The 23,160-nt window shown below is 43.1% G+C and overlaps 1 protein-coding gene across 1 annotated transcript; it reads right to left on the bottom strand.

Moving 5' to 3' along the window:
- Positions 1–52: 52 nt before the first annotated feature.
- COIL (coilin) lies at positions 53–23,160 on the bottom strand. Its single transcript, XM_031011582.3, has 7 exons — positions 22,635–23,160; positions 11,746–12,853; positions 11,538–11,624; positions 11,245–11,292; positions 8,308–8,377; positions 3,893–3,981; positions 53–1,009 (listed from the first exon to the last, which is right to left on the bottom strand). Exons 1-7 carry the CDS (start codon positions 22,877–22,879, stop codon positions 926–928), a joined length of 1,731 nt encoding a protein of 576 aa, XP_030867442.2. The 5' UTR covers positions 22,880–23,160; the 3' UTR covers positions 53–925.

The following is a 23,160-nucleotide window of genomic DNA, read 5'->3' as shown; positions in this document are numbered from 1 at the left end:
ATTGTAAAATAAGACAACAATTTGCAATACTCAACATAACTCGGTAGAGATGTTTAGTTCAATATGATTTTATTTAAAAATGTGTACAGCTGAAGGAGGGATCTGATCTTTTGTTAAATGAAACCAATTTTCACGGTATATATTTGGCCATTTTAGCTTTGTAGCGAATAATAACAGAAAAGGAAGTTTCTGTTCAAGATCCTCACTCCAGCACACTCAGCCAGGTACCTGGCAAGATGACACATTTCCTGGTCTGAAGCTCACAGCCAATCCTCTCACTCAAGTGAAACACCAATTCTCCAGGCATACACACACATACGCACATCTTATTTTCACTGCTCTACACAGGGCCCTGAGAATCCTTAATTTTAAAGTTGGGAAAAACGTGAAAGGATTCCTTAACTCATTGTCTGCGACAAATCCAACTACCTTTTAACTCTTAAGAATTGCAAGTATAAAATACTTGAAATTTACAAGATGCTCCATTTAATGGAACAACTCAAATGCTAAAAAATTAGGTCAAATAACATGCTTTAATATTTTTAAATGTTACTTAAAACTTATTGAGACAAGATACGCAGCACATTCTTGGTATTATAAACTCCTACTGACGACTGCTACTTAATGGCCAAAAACATTCAAAGAAAGAGAAGAAACTATACTGGTATACAACAGTATCTGCAGGGAATGTCATGTTTTACATTTTGTTAACTGAAATTAAACCTGACAAAAAACCCAAAGATCTACAAAACTGACACCCATGTCATTTTAAATGATGAGGTAGATTGTTTCCTATGCAGTAAAGTGAAGATAACAAAAAAATCCATACAACTTCCAAATCCTCTTAAAAAAAAAAAAAAAAGTGTGGGTTATAGTCACTTTCACAAACAAGACATTCATAAACTATAAGATGGAGAGGTCATACTCAGGCAGGTTCTGTACTTGATGTGTTACTTGGAGATTCAATAATCAGTCTTGGGTCAATCAACTCTTTCCAAAATACAGTGATCTGAGGAAAAAGACAAAATACCCAGTTTAGGCACTTCATTTTGAGGTCATACAGGTTAATTCAGCCACGTAAATTTTCCGTCTGTGTAGAATGATTGAAGAATGGGAATAATTTGGGTTCCAATAAACTGAGTTCAATCGCAGTATAGTAACTCTTTCGGCCAGGCGCTGTGGCTCACACCTGTAATCTCACCAATTTGGAAAGCCGAGGGGGAGAAATACTTGAGCCCAGGAGTTCAAAATCAGCCTGGGAAACCTAGTGAGACCCCATCTCTATTACTTTTTTTAATTAAAAAACAAAACAAAAAAAAAGAGGCCGGGCATAGGTAGCTCACGCCTATAATCCTAGCACTCTGGGAGGCCAAGGCAGGCGGATCATCTAAAGTCAGGAGTTCAAGACCAGCCTGGCCAATGTGTGTCTCTGCAGAAATACAAAAATTAGCCAGGCGTGGTGACGCATGCCTGTAGTCCCAGCTACTCGGAAGGCTGAGTCAGGAGAATCGCTTGAACCCAGTAGGTGGAGGTTGCAGTGAGCGGAGATCGCGCCACTGCACTCCAGCCTGGGTGACAGAGTGAAACTCTGTGCTGGGAAAATAAATAAATAAATAAATAAATAACTCATTTACTTAGAATGAAGCTAAATTTTACATTAAACATATTTCATCTTTCTTTGATTAAGAGCAGGAGATGCAGGGGTTGCAGGAGGGAGGAGCTCCCCCAACCCCTGCATTTGATTTGCCCTGTGGACAGGTGGCCTGGAGACCTTCTGGGAACTAGACATGGTCCAGATGGGTATCATTAGGCTGCTGATGCCCTTTTGCACCGCTCTGTAGTTCTTATCCTACACTACCTAAAAACAGGAACTATTTCACAGCCCACCAAGAGAAAAACTCTAAGGCTTGGTCCTATGAATGAATAATGAGGGCCATCTAGTGTCAAAAAAGGTAATTACAGGCTTTTTGTTTTTGAGATAGGGTCTCACGTCTACAGTCCAGGCTGGAATGCAGTGGCATTCAGGACTCACTGCAGCTTCAACCTCCTGGGCTCAAGCGATCCTCCGCCTCGCCCCCACCACCCCCAAAGGTGGCTGCGACTATAGGCATGTGTCACCACTCCCGGTTAATTTTTGTATTTTTTTGTAGAGACGGGGTCTCGCCATGTTGCCCAGGCTGGTCTTGAACTCCTGGACTCAAGGGATCAGCCCGCCTCAGCCTCCCAAAGTGCTGTGATTACAGGCATGAGCCACAGTGCCCAGCCTAATTACAGGCTTTCTATTCTACTTCAAGCCTCTGTTTAGGGCGTAGAGAGAAAAGTCTCCAAGGTTTAATTTTCCAATGCGGTTTCCAATTTCAACCAAAAAAAACTATTGCAAATAAAGAAATACAGGAGACCAGGCCAAATCTGCTGATCCTACCACAAACACTAAAAATGTGTTTCTGGAATAAATCCCTAAAGGTGTCATCTACCTTAAAGACAAGGTAAAGCACTGTCTGGCTAGGGTTTCTACAAGTTCACACTTCAGAAAAAATATGTTTGCAATATTGAAACTTACAGAATAATATCTATAACATTTCAAGTATAAACACCTTAAAAGAGAGCATTTTCTTAAATCTAACTTCCATTTAATGCCACCATAACCTAATGAGCTAGCCACTGCCAGCAACTCTGGTAGGTCTGGCTGCTTAAAAAGGTATGAATTGGCCGGGCGCGGTGGCTCACACCTGTAATCCTAGCACTTTGGGAGGCCGAGGCGTGCAGATCACGAGGTCAGGAGATTGAGAGCATTGTGGCCAACACGGGGAAACCCTGTCTCTACTTAAAAAAATACAAAAAATTAGCCAGGCGTGGTGGCAGGCGCCTGTAGTCCCAGCTACTCGGGAGGCTGAGGCAAGAGAATGGTGTGAACCCGGGAGGTGGAGCTTGCAGTGAGCGGAGATCGCGTCACTGCACTCCAGCCTGGGTGACAGAGCTAGACTCTGTCTCAAAAAAAAAAAAAAAAAAAGGTATAAACCATATACTTCCTAAAACGGCAATTTAAGGATTTAAAGAAAGTCAGAGGATGAGATCATCATTTTATGTCACTCTTCAAACTGTTGTGCCATTATAAGTTGGAACTCTCGGGCCAGGCACGGTGGCTCACCCAGGCACGGTGGCCTATAATCCAACACTTTGGGAGGCCTAAGTGGGCAGATCACTTGAAGTCAGCAGTTCAAGACCAGCCTGGCCAACATAGTAAAACTCCGTCTCTACCAAAAATACAAAAATCAGCTGGGTGAGGTGGCAAGCGCCTGTAATTCTAGCTACTCCAGAGGCTGAGGCATGAGAATCGCTCGAACCTGAGAGGTGGAGGTTGCAGTGAGCCAAGATCATGCCACTGCATTTCAGCCTGGGCAACACAGTGAGACTCTCTCAAAAAAACAAAAGTTGGAACTGTGGTAACACTTGGGGGATAGTGGTGACAGCAAGGGGACATAATAGAGGCTTCTGGGAGTGGGTGTTATGTTCTATTTCCTGATCTGGGTCTGGTTACATGGGTATGTTCATGTGAAAATTGTTCAAGCCATGTAACTATATGCACTTCTCTGAATGTGTATGCCAATAAAGTTTCTAAATATGCTACCCTTTCCTACTGGAATCCTTATATAGCTATAATTTTAAACAACTGTACACTCTTAAAGAAAAGTGTGTTATTTGTGCATCTTGTCACATAGGCTCTATGAGGGCCAAGATGGCGCCCTGATATGGCACTTGGCACTGGTATTGCCACACCATAAGAAGGTCAGATTCCCCCCAGGGCCTGTAGTGCAATGTCACCTTCCAAACCACGGTAATTGGTCAAGAGAGAACGAATGGCCAAGCAACGCAAGAAGAGAAGCACACCTACCTTGCTCTCCTGTGTCACAGCGTACTCCACTACCTCGGTTCCATTTTCATTGTGATAAACTAAATCAAATTTCCCAGGTTCTCTCAAGGCTGAAACAAGAAGATAGGCAGGAAAGAGAGTAAGTCATTTTTCAATAGTTAAAAATGTTCCTCTATGGGGAATTTATATCATTAAGAAAACAACCACAAACAAACTGTCGATTAATGTGAAGGCTGGGTATGTACAGGAAAGCACGGGGTGCTCAATACTGGAGGATCCTGAGAAAAACCCTGGACCAGGGGGACTTCTCAGCCATTTATCACAGAAAATCTTTCCTTCATAAGCTTGATGAACTGTCATTAATACTACCAGAATTGAATATGGCACCACAAGATAATCCCCAAAATTAATTAATTTATATGTTTCAACAACGGAAGGTAATATGAAATGCTGCTCTGTCCTTAGAAATCACATATGCTTCCTACTACTTGGTAACACAGGCAGTCCCCCCTTTTTTTTTAAGACAGTCTTGCTTTATCGCCCAGGCTGTAGTGTAGTGGCACAATCTCGACTCACTACAACCTCTACCTCCTGGGTTCAAGTGATTCTTGTGCCTCAGCCTCCTGAGTAGCTGGGATTACAGGCATGCACCACTATGCCCAGCTAATTTTTGTATTTTTAGTTGAGACAGGGTTTCACCATGTTGGCCAGGTTGGTCTCAAACTTCTGGCCTCAAGTGATCTGCCCGCCTCGGCCTCCCAAAGCGCTGGGATTACAGGCGCGAGCCACCACACCCGGCCTCAGTCCTCGCTTTCTATGGTAAAATGGGATTGGAAAAATGACTGTGCAAGCTGAAACCACGCAAAACAATCTTAATAATCAATAGGAAAAATTATTATTGTCTTAGGAGTTTTAAAAAATTTTGCCAAAACATTAAAAACCTTTACTACATAGGGAAATTAAAAAATAGTAAAGTAAATACATTGTACTTATGAGTACACTGCAATTACATTATGAACACTGAGAACTAACTTTCTTTTTCTCTTTCTTTCTACACGTTTTATTTCTTTGTAAGAAACTTATCAGGGGGAGTTTGAACAGTGCTTGTGTTCTTGCCCTGTAACTTACAATACAGAGCAAGCATCTTCTCTATGCTTTGTGCAACTGTTATACTCTTTTCTAAGTTTGAAACTGCTTTCTACATTTTATCCTTTGAACTTCTAATGTCGTGAAATAGCTCAAAGAATTTGTTTTTTACTTTGTAAAATCTTTGTTTTTGCTGGTGTCACTTTGGGGACATTTTCATCCTTTTTGCCACAACCACTTTCCTCATTTATGTCAATAAGTTCACCTCACTGGCAGTGTCAACATTCCTACAGTGAGCTATTTCTTCTACAGACTCTCCTTAAACTCAGTTTGGATGGCACTTTCAGCATCACCACTTTTGTTTCTTTGCTGTGCCTTTATCTTTGTGGGCCCATTCCCTACTTCGATTATACGTGTTGTAAAATGTCATGCAGGTTTATAAGTGAGAGACAAGGAGGCACCACAACTGCATGCTCTGCTCTGTATGTGAACTGAATAACAGATGCACAGTGACCAGTCACTGACGGACTCTGAAAGTACTGACTTGACTGGTAATGGATCATGACGCGTATCTGTTATTTATGTTATATAGCGATATGTGGACTAAAGAGCTAGCAGTACTTTATGCACTTACAGTTAACATATGCAATGTTGCTGGGGGACTAGTATTACTTAACTAAACCAGGGTAACTGAAATTTATGTATATCAGAACCACCACATCAAGGACAAGTGACATTGCTATTAGAGAACAGATAAATCCATTTCTTTCTTTCTTTTTTGCTTTTGAGACAGGGTCTTGCTCACTCAGCCTGGAGTGCAGTGATGCAATCATGACTCACTGCAGCCTCGACCTCCTGGGCTCAAGTGATCCTCCCACCTCACCCTCTCAAGTAGCGAGGACTACAAGCATGTACCACCACACTCAGCTATGTTTTTTTTTTTTTTTTTACGACAGAGTCTCACTATGCTGCCCAGGCTGGTCTTGAACTCCTGGGCTCAAGTGATCCTCCCACCTTCGCCCCCAAAGCCATTTCTTGATGCCCTAAAGAAGAAAAGTTCTAAGTGGATGTCATCACTATTAATCACCTGACAAGCACTGATCAGGCTGTATGCACAGAATTTGACAGTGGACAAACTTTTCTGTCCACCATTCCTAAGAAAGGGGATTTCTATAAATGAAATCTCATCAGAAGAAAGGTTGGAAACCTGGCCAGGCACGGTGGCTCACGCCTGTAATCCCAGCACTTTGGGAGGCTGAGGCGGGAGGATCACGAGGTCAGGAGATCGAGACCATCCTGGCTAACACAGTGAAACCCCATCTCTACTAAAAATACAAAAAATTAGCCAGGTGTGGTGGCGGGTGCCTGTAGTCCCAGCTGCTCGGGAGGCTGAGGCAGGAGAATGGCGTGAACCCGGGAGGCGGAGCTTGCACTGAGCCGAGATCGCCCACTGCACTCCAGCCTGGACAACAGAGTGAGACTCCATCTCAAAAAAAAAAGAAAGGTAGGAAACCAGTGTAAGTTATATATAAACATTTACTTAATATCATAAATGAACTTTGTTCAAAAACTCTTTCGACTGATTTCTGTTAGCTGAATCTTTTATTCAATCCCTTATTTAAAAATAAACAGAAGGCCGGGTGCGGTGGTTCACGCCTGTAACCTCAACACTTTGGGAGGCCAAGGTTGGTGGATCACGAGGTCAGGAGATCGAGACCATCCTGGCTAACATGGTGAAACCCCATCTCTACTAAAAATACAAAAAATTAGCCAGGTGTGGTGGCGGGTGCCTGTAGTCCCAGCTGCTCGGGAGGCTGAGGCAGGAGAATGGCGTGAACCCGGGAGGCGGAGCTTGCACTGAGCCGAGATCGCCCACTGCACTCCAGCCTGGGCGACAGAGCAACACTCCGTCTCAAAAATAAACAAACAAACAAACAGAAAACAGGCTGGGCACAGTGGCTCACACCTGTAGTCCCAGCACTTTGGGAGGCCAAGGCAGGTGGATTGCTTGAGGCCAAGAATTCAAGACCAACCTGGCCAACATGTCAAAATCCATCTCTACTAAAAATACAAAAATTAGCTGGACATGGTGGTGTGTGCCTGTAGTCCCAACTACTCCGCAAGCTGAGGCATGAGAATCGCTTGAACCTGGGAGGCGGAGGCTGCAGTGAGCCAAGATTGTGCCACCACACTCCAGCCTGGGCGACAGAGTGAGACTCTGTCAAAAAAAAAAAAAAAAAAAAAAAAAAAGGAAAACAATTAATTGCTTTAGGATCTTCTAAAGGAAAAGGAATCTCCCCTGCCCTCTGGCCAGGGACCCCTACAGTACACCCCAAGTTAAGCTACATATTATAAAAGCCCTCTTATTCCAGGCATTCAGTTCCAGTACCAGGTGGGGTTCATCAGAGATAAATCCAGTAACCATTTAAAATGATCTGTGAAAGTGTATGTATACACACACTTTAGACATTTTGTTTTGACTTAATATACAAAAGTATATTCATTTGACAATCTTTTGAAATAGAGCTGAGTAGGTCTTATGAGTTCACTGAATAGAGCTCTTTTTTAAATAAACCATACCATTGTGTTGTCTGCAATTTCCACAATTTACAGTTTTGGGGTTTTTTAAATTTTTTTTGAGACTAAGTCTCGCTCTGTCACTCAGTCTGGAGGGCAGTTGCACTCTCTTGGCTCACTGCAACCTCCACCTTCCGGGTTCAAGCGATTCTCCTGCCTCAACCTTTCCAGTAGGTGGGATTACAGGCGCGTGCCATGACGCCCGGCTAATTTTTGTATTTTTAGTAGAGACAGGGTTTCACCATGTTGGCCAGGATGGTCTCAAACTCCTGACCTCAAGTGATCCACCAACCTTGGCCTCCCAAAGTGCAGGGATTACAGGCGTGAGCCACCGTGCCCAGCCTGGGTTTTTCTTAAATAAGGCAAGATTGCAAAAATTTGCAAGGCAATCTAAGTGCAGAATCTTCCTCACTTTTTGCAAAATTCCTCCCAATCTTTTATAGCTGACCCACTCATCCATAATTTCATAGCATTTCCTGAGTCAGCATTCAACTTAGGCTTCCTAGGAATAATTCTTTTTATAATCGATTTTCATCAGTTCATATAATCTTTTATGAAATTATATAATTACAGTAATAAGAACTAGCCCAACAGCTTTGGAATATATCCAACATCTCTTATGAGCCCCCAGGGCTAAAGTGTGCTGAAAGAAGTGGGGAGCGCCAGTTATATGGAGGCCAAGGAAGAGAACATCTCCTGTGTATAAAAGCTATTTATAAACCACTGTAGATAGAAAGAGCCTACATTTTCAAATTCTTTTCTAAAAGACTCACCAGGTAAGGATGAAAGAATTTCTATATCTACTTGCTGGGTCTCTGGATTGTGGCTTAATATTCTTCCTTCCTTTCAAAAATAAAAGTCCAAGTCAAAATCAACGTGTAAAACACTGTGAATATACTAAAAACCACTTAATTGTAGACTTTAAAATGGTTAAAATGTTGAATTTTATGTTATGTGAATTTTATCTCAGTTGAAAAATTTAGAAATAAATCCACATATAGAGAAAATAAAAACAGGTGGACTGATAAACACTTTATGTGAATATACAGAAATATCTTTAGAGGCAAAATAAAACATTTAAATCATAAATGGCAGACACTATCTTAAATAACTCGATGAAAGTAAAGAATACACCAGGGAACCAAAAGTGACTGAATGAGGGAAAAGGAGAAAAAATCACATCAGGCTGATAAATTCAAGTGAGCACTGACCATCACAGCATTCATCAGGAGAGACTAGACATATCCTAATGGTGCAGCCTCGGTTCCTGATGCTTTTAGAACCCTTCTAAAACAGTGATCACAACCCCCCAGGAGAAACCAGAAGGCACTTTATCACTGATAAGATCCCAATGCTCCTTCTCCCAGGTCTCCAGGTGTGGGAGCTGATTTTCTAATGCATCAAGAGGATGCACTGCCCATGCACGTGGGCGATGGGGAGACACATGGTAGCCTCCGGGGGTATATACTGAGAGGCCAAGCAACCAGTTCCTCCTGCCTCTACCTGGAATTTCTGAGCACAGTCAACAGTGTTTTTTAAAACCAGACTCAACAGGGAATCAGGGGCTTGGGAGACTACATTTTTTAGTACAGAATTTAACCAATTTAATTTTTGGAGACAAGGTTAATGAATAGAGCAGATGATCAAGCTGGATAACCGCGTTTGAGGTCAAAGCAAAAAAGTAGGACCAATTTTCATTCTTAAAATGATTTTGAAAGCAATTTCAAAAATCTTCAAAAAATTTTGCCAACTAAAGTAGGCAAATCACCTTCCAACATTAATAACTATGACGACTAATACCAATTTAATATGCAATTTTTTTTAAAGTCTCGTTTTGTCACCCAGGCTGGAGTGCAGTGGCATGATCTCAGCTCACTGCAACCCCCACCTACCGCGTTCAAGTGATTCTTGTGCCTCAGTCTCCTGAGTAGCTGGGGCTACAGGTGCACGCCACCACGCCAGGCTCATTTTTATATTTTTAGTAGAGATGGGGTTTTGCCATGTTGGCCAGGCTGGTCTCGAACTCCTGACCTCAAGTGATTCACCTACCTTGGCCTCCCAAAGTGCTGGGATTACAGGCACAAGCCACTGCGCCCGGCCGTTAATATGCAATTTTTAAAAATCAGTATCATCTAGAATTACAATTTATAGAGGTTGTAGGATGTATCAATACAATATTCATTTCCATTTCCTCATATATCACACAATTAAATTAGTTTTCTATGGTAGGGTGACAAAACACCCTGGTTTGTTCAAGACAGGTCTGTACATCTTTCCAGCATAACTATTAATAGCATCCCTTTGACTCACAAGTATCCTGATTCAGGTGATAAATTACATGATCACCTCATCCATAGGAGATAGTAAGTGCCTAAGAAGATAAAAAACAAAACACCAACGACCTAGAACTAACCCACCAGATCCCTTCATTAACTGATTCTTCCAGCCTGCTTTTGAGGAAAGATTTTTTTTTTTTTTTTTTGAGATGGAGTCTCGCTCTGTTGCCCAGGCTGGAGTGCAGTGGCGTGATCTCAGCTCACTGCAAGCTCTGCCTCCCGGGTTCATGCCATTCTCCTGCCTCAGCCTCCCGAGTAGCTGGGACTACAGGCACCCGCCACCATGCCCCGCTAATTTTTTTTTTTGTATTTTTACTAGAGATGGGGTTTCACTGTGTTAGCCAGGATGGTCTCAATCTCCTGATCTCGTGATCCGCCCACCTTGGCCTCCCAAAGTGCTGGGATTACAGGTGGGAGCCACCAAGCCCAGCCTTGAGGAAAGGTTTTTATAAAGATTTTAAGTCTTCCAAGGCATCAATCCAGATTAAATCAAATTCCCTTGTATTTTATCTATGCTACTATATTAACATTACCAATTATTACCTTAAAAAATGGTCTTACATTCCATATAGTACATCAAAAAAAAGAAAGAATGCACTTTAACAAGATTTTCAACAAAATGTTGGTGGGTGAAAAAGAAACATGTAATTCTGTGATCCCACTGACTGAGTTAAGCTTTTACTGAACTATGAAAAACCTCACATGCCAATATAAAGACTCATACAGATATTAAGTAAGTAAATTCCATGGATAATATTTATGAATTACCTGTGGTTAACTGATAATGCAAAAGAAATCATACTAGATCATAACAACCAGAAGTAATTCACAAATATGTAAAATAGATTCCCATGATGAAAATAATCAAATCTTCTTGCTGAGAACTATTTATTTTCTTTCAAAGTTTAGAATCATGAAGGAATGAATACCCAAATAAATTGGTCTAAACTAATTAGAAAAAAGTAACTAAAAAAATTAAACTGGCTGAGCATAGTGGCTCACACCTGTAATCCCAACACTTTGGGAAGCCAAGATGGGGGGATTGCTTGAGCCAAGGAGTTTGAGACCAACCTGGGCAACATAGCAAGATCCCGTTGCTATTTAAAAACAAAAAATTAATATTTTTTTAAGAAAGTAAAAATTAAGCTCATCATTCTCCTAATCTATTCTTCCCAAGTATAAGGCAAATAACATGGGGAGACTTCCCAGTGATACTATTAAAGAGTTGACATTTCGATTAATGTTTTCATTTTCTACTTTCTGGCATTTTTATTTAGTAAAAAAACAAATCTGTATTATCCATACAAGTAGTATTAAATATGACTTTAGTTTTAATAATACACTGACAACTTACTTTTAAATAAACATCCTTACCTTGTAGTCAGAGACATCAGGAGAGTAACTGGATGTTAGCTCCAAAAGCTAAAAAAGAAGAAAAAACCCACAAATACATAAGCCCTCTTATCCTCTCCCATTCCCACAGCTCCTCCATCATGCCATGTTGGCGTGTCCACCCCACCAGGCTGGGAGCCCTACCAGGAACCCGTAACAACACTGGGGTTCCAGTGGGAAGGGCTTTTACAAACACATTTAACCTGATTTTCTAAGTAAGTTTATTTGGAAGGGGAATGAACCTTTTTTGCTGTGACTGTTCTTTTGAAATATACCTTAAATGCAATCTTTTCTCCAACTTGAGGGGCAGCTGCTAACAGTGGTAACAGACTATAGTCCTTCTTGGGTGTCTCTACTGGATTCTGAAAAACAGTGTTAGTCATGTGACATCATTACTGGTGAGAAAATGTGAATCCATGACATGAACTCCACACACATTCTAAGGGGAAAGGGAGGAGGTAACTTACAAAAAATAATACTTACCTGGATAATAGTAGATGAATTTTTTACCACGTCATTTAATTGCTGTTGCCTCTGGTTGTCAGTGCTTCTATTTACAACACAGGAAACAGGATGCCCTCGTCCTCGACCTCTCCCCCGCATGCCCCGTCCCTTAGCTCCCTTCCAAGAAAAAAGGTTCTCTTCTCTACCCCATCCTCTTCCTAAACTAGCAGGGAGAGACACACTGGGAGAAGCACCAGGAGCCTGTCCACCACCATTTGAGCCAGAACGCCTCCATCCAGCAGCACCTGCAGTCTGTGATGACAGCCCTGGGCCTGGACGACCTCTTCCTGCAAAAAGGCCTACTGTCTTTAAGAAACCCGCAGCACACTCCGGGGTGCTCGATGACATCAAGCATTGGTCGTCTGACTCTGAACTAGAGTCTGAACTGGAAGATGTTGTTCCAGAGGTCTTGCCCTTGCTGGGGGTAAGGCTAAAGCCAAGTTTTATAGCCAGTTTGTCTGCAGTTGTATTTTTGGTAGAGGGTTCTTCCTTTGATAACTCAGTTGGTAATTTCTCTGAGGAATTTCTGGCCTCCAAAGTGACTTTGCTGGGACCATCACTGATAGATTCATCACAAGACTCAGACTCCGAGGAGGAACTGGGACTCTCTTTTGAGCAAACGCTTACACTACCTTTCCTTTTGGCTGTAACAAGGCTGTTTCTAGCAGAACCTTTTGGAGAACTACATCTCTGATTGGCCCAGTCTTTCACTGCCTGTACTTTCGGAGACTTGGGATTCTTGGCCTTTTTTTTATATTCACATTTCTCCTTTTTCTTTGGTGATTTTCTTTTGGCCTCTTCGTTATCATCACCCACTGTGCCACAGGTTGCTTTATTTTTTCTCTTGTTTTTTTTGCTGACAGTCTGATCTGTGACAGCTTTTGGTTCCAGATCCAAGACCTTCTCATTATTGTTATTGTTCTCTCGACTCTTCCAATGCTTCTTTGAATATTTGCAATCTGGTTCAGTTTCTTCATCCTCCTCTAACTGAAATGCCCGCTTCTTTGCTTTTCTAAGAGATAAATTAATGTCACCATTACTGATGACTACAGAATTCTCAGCAACTCCTCTCTCTTCTAATTTAACTCTGTCAAAAGAACAAGAGAGAAAGCTAGAGTGAGCAACTTGTAAACACATCTCCAGGACATAGTTATATACTGAGATGACTCTACAAAATGTAACTACCATCAGTCAATGAAAAAATGTCACATCACTTAAAGACAAAAGACTCTTTCTGGCAAAATGGCCTATATAGCATTACTCACAGTCAACTTTCAAATGGCTAGTTTTATTTATTGAATAGCTACTGCATCCTAAACATTTTTAATACGTTTTTCTCTAATCTAAACACCAACACAAAGTATTTTTAATTTTACAGATCGCAACATTACAGCTCAGACAAGTTACTTGCCCCAAATCTAGAGCTGATAAGTAGCAGAAACGCAATTCAAACTTCAGTTTGTCTAACTTCAAACTCACAATCTTTCTACGATATGCATGTCACCTACCCTAAAAGGTGATAATGCTGATTATCCATTTTGTTTCAGAATGTAGGCTGCTTTCTTTAATAAGATTTTACTCATGTTTTAATTTAGGTGAATACTAAACAATTTATGTTCTCTAGGGTAGTGACAGCCATCTGTACAATTCCATGACACTCTGTGAAGCTTAATTTTATGTATCAATTTGTCCGGGCTATTGGGTGTCCAGATATCTGGTTAAAATTATGCTGGCTCTTTCCACACCACCACAGTGGTGCACATGAATGTCCTGGATGATGCTCTCAAGAGCATCAACAAAGCTGAAAAGCAAGGTAAATGCCAATTTCTTATTAGGCCGAGCTCCAAAGTAACTGTCCGGTTTCTTTTTTTAATTTTTATTTTAATTTTCTTTTTTTTTTTTTTGAGACGGAGTCCCAACTCCGTCACCCAGGCCAAAGTGCACTGGTGCATTTCTCAGTTCACTACAACCTCTCCCTCCGAGGTTCAAGAGATTCTCGTGCCTCAGCCTCCCAAATAGCTGGGATTACAGGCGCCTGCCACTATGCCTCGCTAATTTTTGTATTTTTAGTAGAGATGGGGTTTTGCCATGTTGGCCAGGCTGATCTTGAACTCCTGGCCTCAAGTGCTCAAGTGATCTGCCTGCCTTGGCCTCTCAAAGTGCTGAGATTACAGGCATGAGCCATCACACCCAGCCCCATCGTCCAGTTTCTAACTATAATGATGAAGCATGGTTACACTGGCAAATCTGAAATCACTGATGATCATAGAGCTTGGAAAACTGTTGTGAACCTCACAGGCAGGCTAAACAAGTATGGAGTAATCAGCCTCAGATTTGACGTGCAACTCAAAGATCTAGAAAAATGGCAGAATAACCTGCTCCCGTCCCACCAGTTTGGTTTCACTGTACTGACAACCTCGGCTGGCATCACAGACCACGAAGAAGCAAGACGAAAACACATAGGAAGAAAAATCCTGGGATTCTTTTTATAACGATGTAATACGTATTTACAAATATATTGCCTCGGTGGAAAAAAAATTATGCTGGGAGTATGTGCAAGATTGTTTCTAGATGAGATTAACATTTAAATTGCTAGACTGAGTAAAGTACATTGCTGTTTCCAATGTGGGTGGGCCTCATCCAACCCGCTGAAGGCCTGAATAGAACAAAAAGACTGAGTAAGGGAGAATTCGTTTCTCTGCCTGACTCTTCAAGCTGGGACATCGGTCTTCTCCTGCCTTCAAACTCGAACTTGAACTAGAAATATACCATTGGCTCTCCTTGGTCTATAGCTTACTAAGTGAACTTAGGACTTCTCAATCTCCACAATCCTATGAGCCAATTCCTTACAATAAATCCCATGTCTGTGAGTGAGTGAGTATTTGTGTGTGTGTGTGTGTGTGTGTGTGTGTGTGTGTCTTACTGGTTATGTTTCTCTGAATAACCCTACTTCATCCAAAATTTCACTATAGGAAAGCAATTTTGTTCCTCCATCAACAGGCAACAGCTAATCCTAGTATGTGCAGTCTGATGATGATGGAAGTCTTGAGACTGTCCTCAATGTTAAGCAAATTGTGAGTACTCAAAAATGCCTGTTGGCCAAGCACAGTGGCTCATGCCTATAATCCCAAAACTTTGGGAGGCTAAGGTGGTAGGGTGGCTTGAGCCCAGGAGTTTAAGACCAGCCTGGGCAACATAGGGAGACCCTGTCTCTACAAAATACAAACATCAGGCTGGGCGCGGTGGCTCACGCCTGTAATCCCAGCACTTTGGGAGGTCAAGGTGGGCGGATCACAAGGTCAGGAGATCAAGACCATCTTGGCTAACACAGTGAAACCCTGTCTCTACTAAAAATACAAAAAATTAGCCAGGCGTGGTGGCGGGCGCCTGTAGTCCCAGCTACTCGGGAGGCTGAGGCAGGAGAATGGCATGAACCTGGGAGGTGGAGCTTGCAGTGAGCCGAGGTCACACCACTGTACTCCAGCCTGGGCAACAGAACAAGACTCCGTCTCAAAAAAAAAAAAAAAAAAATACAAACATTAGGTAAGTATGGTTGGTGCATGCCTGTGGCCCAGCTACCTGAGGTAGGAGGATCACTAGAGCCCAGGAGGTCCAGGCTGCAGCGAGCTGTAATTGCGCCACTGCTGAAAACACGTATTATACTTACAAGGCATTTACATTCAGCTATATATTTCATCAAGTTTTTTTAGTGGCCAGGGAAAGATGTAGACAATCATATTTGAAAATAAAGAACAACTGGTGAATGATAGGAGCATATGTGACAAGCATTCTTTAAATTTTTTAAGGCATAGTAATCCTGTGGATTTACCTCAATGCGGTAGTTGAAAAAAATCCTCAATTATTTGTCAGAAAACATAACTATACAGACAAACAAATCAAGATAAAATAAGAGTTACTGATATCAGGAGTAGGAGAAAGAGACAAATAAAATGCTGAGTGACCAGGGATTTTAAATTATAAAAACACATTCCCCTCTGTTCCCAGCTTGGCATCTAATAGCAAGGAAATAATTCTTAATCTGGCAAAAGCCAGTTTGGCATCCTGTGAATCTAAGAACTACCATGGAAGCGCTACAATATCAGATTTTTTTCTTGACATTTCTGATCAATTTGTTTTCACTTGTAGCAATGATCCAAGCTTCAATTCTGAGATGACCAAATAGGACCAAACTTTCTGTCAAATGTTGAAAATGGTTGCAAGACTCTGTTCAGTCACTGTGGTTTATTAAGGCCCTGGAAAACAGCACATGTAACATCCAGTTGATGAGAACCCCTTCCTTTCCTGGAAGCTGGCAACACCCTCACGCCTTCCAAAACAGCTCTTAGCATCGTCTCATCCATTCTTAAGACCATGCATTGGCCGGGCGCGGTGGCTCACGCCTGTAATAATCCCAGCACTTTGGGAGGCTGAGGTGGGCAGATCACAAGGTCAAGAGATCGAGACCAGCCTGGCCAACATGGTGAAACCCAGTCTCTACTAAAAATACAAAAATTAGCTGGGCATGGTGGCACGCGTCTGTAGTCCCAGCTACTCGGGAGGCTGAGGCAGAAGAATCGCTTGAACCCAGGAGGCAGAGGGTGCAGTGAGCCGAGATCACGCCACCGCACTCCAGCCTGGCGACAGATAGAGACTCTGTCTCCAAAAAATAAAAAAAAAAGACCATGCATCTACAGCTATGTGGCTTGAAGGTATGACCTGTGATTCCTGCAGCCCCACTACCTACTGTTCCCCAAGAGAATAATTTCAGTTTTTAAAATATTAAGATTATAAACTGGTGTGATGGCACATGCCTGTAATCCCAGCTACTCAGGAGGCAGAGGAAAGATCACTTGAACCCAGGAGTTCAAAACTAGCCTGGGCAACACAGTGAGCCCTCATCTGGGAAGAAAAAAAAAAAAGAAAATATTAAGATTGAGAGGCAAAATACCATCCAGAGAAAAAGAAATGGTTCTCCTGGGTCTGCTTAGTTACCATTCCTGTCAGGTGCACCTTCCCTGGCAATATTCTCTATTTCTTTACCTGGATCACAGACAAAGAATAGAGCTATCCTTTTACAAACAAAAGTGCATGCATTTGTCCTTTCACAAGTAGAAGTGAATTACCTAGGTCACTAGTGACGAAAGACTTGATTCCAAAAAACAGATCCCCACTTTTCTTTTTTCGAGATGGAATTTCGCTCTGTCGCCCAGGCTGGACTGCAGTGGCATGATCTGGGCTCTCTGCAACCTCCTCCCCTTGGGTTCAAGTGATTCTCCTGCCTCAGCCTCCCAAGTAGCTGGGATTCCAGGTGCCTGCCACCACGCCTGGCTAATTTTTTGTATTTTTAGTAGAGATGGGGTTTTGCCACGTTGGTCAGGCTGGTCTCGAACTCCTGACCTCAGTTGATTCGCCCGCCTCGGCCTCCCAAAAGTGTTAGCATTACAGGCGTGAGCCACCATGCCCAGCTATCCCCACTTTTCATTCTAACTCTTTGCAAGGCAAACTGAGTGGTATTATCAAAATGTAAGTCCACCCTTAAAATCTACAATTTACTGTCTAGGATTCTGTTATGCAGAAACACTGACATGCCCATCTGTCCAACCTGATACCCCCTACCCATTGCCTGCCAAGGTCAAAGTGAATGCCTGGGTTCAAATGCTATTTCTGCCACTGTAATTTTTTTAAAAATCATTACCTCAGCCTTTCTCATCTATAAAAATGGGGATAATGACAATAATTACAGTACTCAGTGACTTATTATGCAGAGAGAGCAAGCCTGACTCAGAACAAGTGATATCCAAATGTTAGCTCTAATTTTTATTAGTACAATGAATGTTGTTAGTCTTATCATGGGTAAGTTGGTGAATTTTTAAAAGTTGTACAAGTCTGTATAACTTTTCTGGAAGCTAATTTGACAGTACTTATCAATTTTTATATGTACCTTCTCTTAGACCAATGAGTATTTCTTCTAAGAATAAATCCAACTGAATAATTTTCCCAGTACAAAAAAAATACAAGAATATTCACTAAAGCACTATGTAGCAAACAGAAAAGAATGACGTACATCACACACTTTATATACTGAGATAGCCCATGATAGGTAAAAAAGCAAGGTGCAGAACAGTATGTTATGATATCTGTAGTTTAAAAGTATAAGTACATATGGTTGCACATGTATAGAAATCTGGCTCTAAGATATACCCCATACCCCAAACTTAACCAAGGATACTTCTGGAGAGTGAGGTGTGGGAAAAAGTATATGATAAAAGTAGTAGGAAACTTTTTATCTTGGACTATCCAAGGAGCCACTAACTACAGCAATATGAAATGAGAACTCGTCTCTAATATTTTGTTTTGTTTGAGATGCGGTCTTGCTCTGCTGCCCAGTCTGGAGTGGAGTGACATGATCATGGCTCACTGCAGCCTCAACTTCTGAGGCTCAAGTGATCCTCTCACCTAAGCCTCCCAACTAGCTAGGACTACAGGCATCCATCACTGAGCCTAGCTAATTTTTTTTGTTTGTTTTTTGGGGTTTTTTTGGTAGAATAAGGGTCTCCCTGTGTTGCCCAGGCTGGTCACAAACTCCTGGACTCAAGTGATCCTCCCACCTCGGCCTCCCAAAGTGTTGGTATCACAGGCATAAGCCAACATGCCTGGCCCATCTCTAATATTTAATCAATGTGTTTGTTTGTTTGTTTGTTTGTTTGTTTTTTGAGGTAAGGTCTCACTCTGTCGCCCAGGCTGCAGTGCAGTGGCACCATCTCAACTCACCGAAGCCTTTACTTCCCAGGCTTAAATGATCCTCCCACCTCAGCCCCTCAAGCAGCTGGGACTACAGGCATGTGCCACCATGTCCAGCTACTTTTGTTGTATTTTTCTGTAGACATGGGGTTTCACCATGTTGCCGAGGCTGGTCTCGAACTCCTGAGCTCAGGCAATCTGCCTACCTCAGCCTCCCAAAGTGCTGGATTATAGGCATGAGACATGGCGCCCAGCCTTCATCAAGTATTAATTGCCAGAGTTAAAAGGGTCAGGGAAGACAGAATGCACTGTTTCCTTACAGAACTGATTCTTCAAAAGGGAGTTTCTCAGGCCGGGGGCAGTGGCTCAGGCTTGTAGTCCCAACACTTTGGGAGGCCAAGGCGGGAGGACTACTTGAGCCCAGGAGTTTGAGACCAGCCTGGGCAACTTAGTGAGACCTCTCTACTAAAAATAAAAAACTGCACCTGTAGTCCCAGCTACTCAGAAGGCTGAGGCAGGAGGAGCCCTTGAGCTCAGGAGTTCGAGGCTGTATAAGCCAAGGTTGTGCCACTGCACTCCAGCCTGGGCAATGGAGTGAGACCCTGTCTCAAAAAATAAGGGAGTCTCTCTGAATCTACTGTAATTCTGAGGGCTGCACGATTAAAAAAAAAATTTAAAAATTAATTTAAAAAAATTAAAAACCGCCAGACACAGTCGCTCACTCCTGTAATCCCAGCACTTTGGGAAGCTGAGGAGGGCAAATCACTTGAGGTCACAAGTTCGAGACCAGCCTGGCCAACATGGTGAAACCCCATCTCTACTAAAAATACAAAAAAATTAGCCTGGCATGGTGGCGGGCGCCTGTAATCCTAGCTACTCGGGAGGCTGAGGCAGGAGAATCGCTTGAACCTGGGAGGCAGATGTTGCAGTGAGCCAAGATCGTGCCACTGCACTCCAGCCTGGGCGACAGAGTGAGACTCTGTCTCAAGAAAAATAAATAAATAAATTAATTAATTAAAATAAAATAAAAAAACCAAATCTGCCAACACCCTGATCTTGGACTTGTAGTCTCCAAAAGAGTGAGAAATAAATTTCCATTTTTTAAGCCATACAGTCTGTGGTATTTTGTTATAGCAGCCCCAGCAAACTAACACAGGGGGCTCCAAGCCAATAGAAGCACCTCCTCCTCCTCCCAGGAGAGTTAGAGACCACCTTTAGGAACTCGCTGTCAGAAACCTGGGGGCAGATGAAGCCAGATTCCTGGGGCTTAAGAGAATGGGCGATGAGGAAACAGCAGTGGAACACGAGTGGGTGGTGCATCTAAAGCCGCAAAGGCTGTTTCTCAGGATTCCCACAACCTAGTTCCACTTTTCCTCATTAGACTTCTCAGTACTGCCAATGATCCCAACAGAATGCTTTGGCTGGTCAGACTCATCTTTTGACCAAGTCCAGCCAGCTTTTGTCTCTATAGCTGTGCTTTGATCATCCAACATTTCCCACCCATTCTTCAAGGTACTGCTCAATTCCCTAACCATTTTGTTCCATGCTGATCTCCCTTTTCTCAACCGGCTTCTGCACTTACCATATAACTTGGTCTAACTATTCAGTCTAATTGTCTGTATCACAGAAGGTAATATACAAAAGCATGAGACTCATTATTTGGGTCCCAGTCCAACAATATTGGGTACTTTGAGAATAGAGACTATGTGTTCTTCTGTAGCTCTGAAGAAAAGTGAATTTGTCAGGGAAAAACAATGATTGTGGGCATAAAACAACAAAAACAAAGACGAACTTTCCAGATTCATCTTTTTCTACGGTCTGCCCATTTGCCACTGAAGCCACTAGAGAGATATTTTTTGCCACATGCAGCTGTGCATTTGAAGCATTTAGGAAAGATTTGCCTGTCATCGTGTTGTAATTATTACTTATAACAGTTTTCATGGTTTTTGTCATTGTTAACTTCATTATGAAGAATGTAATGCCCAGATGATTCATTAAAGTATAATTATAGTTAGCTAGCACAAGTTATTAACTCATTAGGCAAGAGACAGTTCAGAAAGTAAACTTAATAGGATGGGACACAATCCTTAGAATTGTAACATTTAAATAATCCTTGAATTGCAGAGAGAATAGAGACCTATTTCACAGTCAATAAAAAGGGGGAAAAAACTCTTCGAAATTTGGATTATTTCAAATTGTCATTTGAAACAGTTGAACATTATTCAATAAATCATAATATCCTGATTTAAAGATGCAGTTACTGTTCCAAATTAAATTCCCTGATGTTCTGAAGAAATCTTACAGAATCTGACATGCTTGAGGGTAAGGAATGGCAGCAAGAGAAAATAGCCTGGTTCACAACTCTGGAATTAATTCACTGTAGCTGAAGCTTAAAGGGGGTGGGGGGAAGGAAGGCTGGCACAGTGGCTTACGCCTGTAATCCCAGTGCTTTGGGAGGCTGAGGTGAGAGGACAGCTTGAGCCCAGGGATTCGAGACCAGCCTGGGTAACATGGAGAAACCCTGTCTCTACAACAAATACAAAAATTAGCCAGGCGTGGTTGCCTGGCCTGAAGTCCCAACTACTCGGGAGGCTGAGGTGGGAGGATTGCCTGTGCCCAGGAAGTCAAGGTTACAGCAAGCTATGATCGTACCACTGCACTCCAGCCTGGGCATGGGAAACCCAGTCTCTTTATTTAAAACAGAAAAAGAAAAAGTCTGAATAAATCCGTCCAAGATATGAATCCAAACTGGAATGATCAGATACCATCATCTTACTGTGGCAACTCAACAACATTTCAGCAATTCACACTACAATTGCTCCTGGATACTCACCTCATTATCATTTTTTTAACTTCCAAAAGCATATTTAAGATTATTTTGTGTTTCCCAATTTACAGCCCAAAAGGACTCAAGACACTTATTTGAGAGAATCCCAAAATGTCTGGGTGAGACAAAAAATGATACGCCACCAGAAGTCTCAGGGGACACTGGACACATGAGAACTAAGGCTGGACAACAGCAGGTTATGAAGAAAACGCAACGATTCCCCTTTGTCAGCTTCCTGCACCTGACCCTGAAGGCCGCCATGGATAAGGCCGGGTCTCCCGCACATCTGCACCATGGGCACAGAACAGAGTCGTACAGTGCCTAGCTAAGCGCGGATGTGCTAAATCAAGGCTGAAAGAAAGCCTGGCCCTGCCCTTAGGCATCAGGGATTTTCCAAGTTTGATTCTCCTGTCATCAGAAGCATCCCGGGAAGGATGCTCGTTACACTGCAGATTCCAGCCAGGCGCGGAGGCTCACGCCTGTAATCCCAGCACTTTGGGAAGCCGGGAGGATCACTTAACGTCAGGAGTTCAAGACCAGCCTGGCCAACACGGTGAAACCCCGTCTCTACTAAAAATACAAACAAACAAACAAAAAATTAGCCGGGCATGGTGGCGCCCGCCTGTAAGCCCAGCTACTCGGGAGGCTGAGGTGGGAGAATCGATTGAACCCGGGAGGTGGAGGCTGCAGTGAGCTGAGATCGCGCCACTGCACTCCAGCCTGGGTGACAGAATAAGACTCAGTCTCAAAAATAAAAATAATAGGGGCCGGGTGCGGTGGCTCACGCCTGCAATCCCAGCACTTTGCGAGGCCGAGACAGGCGGATCAACTGAGGTCAGGAGTTCGAGACCACCTTGACCAATATGGTGAAACCCCATCTCTACTAAAAATACAAAAATTGGCCGGGCATGGTGGCGGACGCCTGTAATCCCAGCTACTCGGGAGGCTGAGGCAGGAAAATTGCTTGAACCCGGGAGGTGGAGGTTGCAGTGAACCGAGATCGCGCCACTGTACTCCAGCCTGGGCGACAAAGCAGGACTCCGTCTCCAAAAAAAATAATAATAATAATAATAAATAATAATAAAATGCAGATTCCTGAGCCCCAAAGTTGACTACACCAATCAGGATCTCCGGGGTTCGCGAACGTGCATTTTTACAGCCCCACCCCTCTCCAACCCTCGTCCCCTTCCCCATCTCCCATCCCCTCCACTACCAGGTCTAGCGGCCTCAGGCCCAGGCGTGCGCAGGCGCGTCCCCCGCCCGCCGCCCACCCGGCCGTCCCGCTCCCTGCGCCGCGCACCTGAGGCAGTCGTTGTCTCTCACGAGGCGCGCGCTCTCGGCGGGGGGCAAGAGCCCCCCCTCCAGGTAGAGGCCTAGGAGGGCCCCAGAACTGAAGCCGAAGCGCTGGCGGATGAGACTAATGAGATCTGTGACGACGCGGCATCTGTTCAAGTCCACCAGAAGCCAGAAGGCCGTACAGTGCGGGGTAGCTGGCGGCGGGTAATCAAATTGAAGCCGTAGCCTAACCGTCTCGGAAGCTGCCATCTTGCTCGGTGCTCAACGGAAGCCGAGAGATACCACGGGGCCACCGAGAGGCGTGCTCGGGCGGCTCGCCCCCGCCGGAGCCTTTGGCGTGTGCCACCTAGTGGTGGAACCTGGCTACTACAGCCTGCGTCTAGGCGAGAACTCGGAGCGTGGTTGATTTCATTCAATTTTGTTCACGGCAGGGCTGAGGAAGGGAATAAGTGAAATGCCTTTATTACATTTCTACTGGGCGCTATGTAGGGTCTCCTAATTAAGGCAACTCTCTGAATAAATAACATTTC

The sequence above is a fragment of the Gorilla gorilla genome, chromosome 4 (assembly GCF_029281585.2).
Source record: "Gorilla gorilla gorilla isolate KB3781 chromosome 4, NHGRI_mGorGor1-v2.1_pri, whole genome shotgun sequence".
Classification (NCBI taxonomy): Eukaryota; Metazoa; Chordata; class Mammalia; order Primates; family Hominidae; genus Gorilla; species Gorilla gorilla.
Note: the sequence above shows the minus strand (reverse complement) of the source record. Positions and strands in the feature narration are given on the sequence as shown.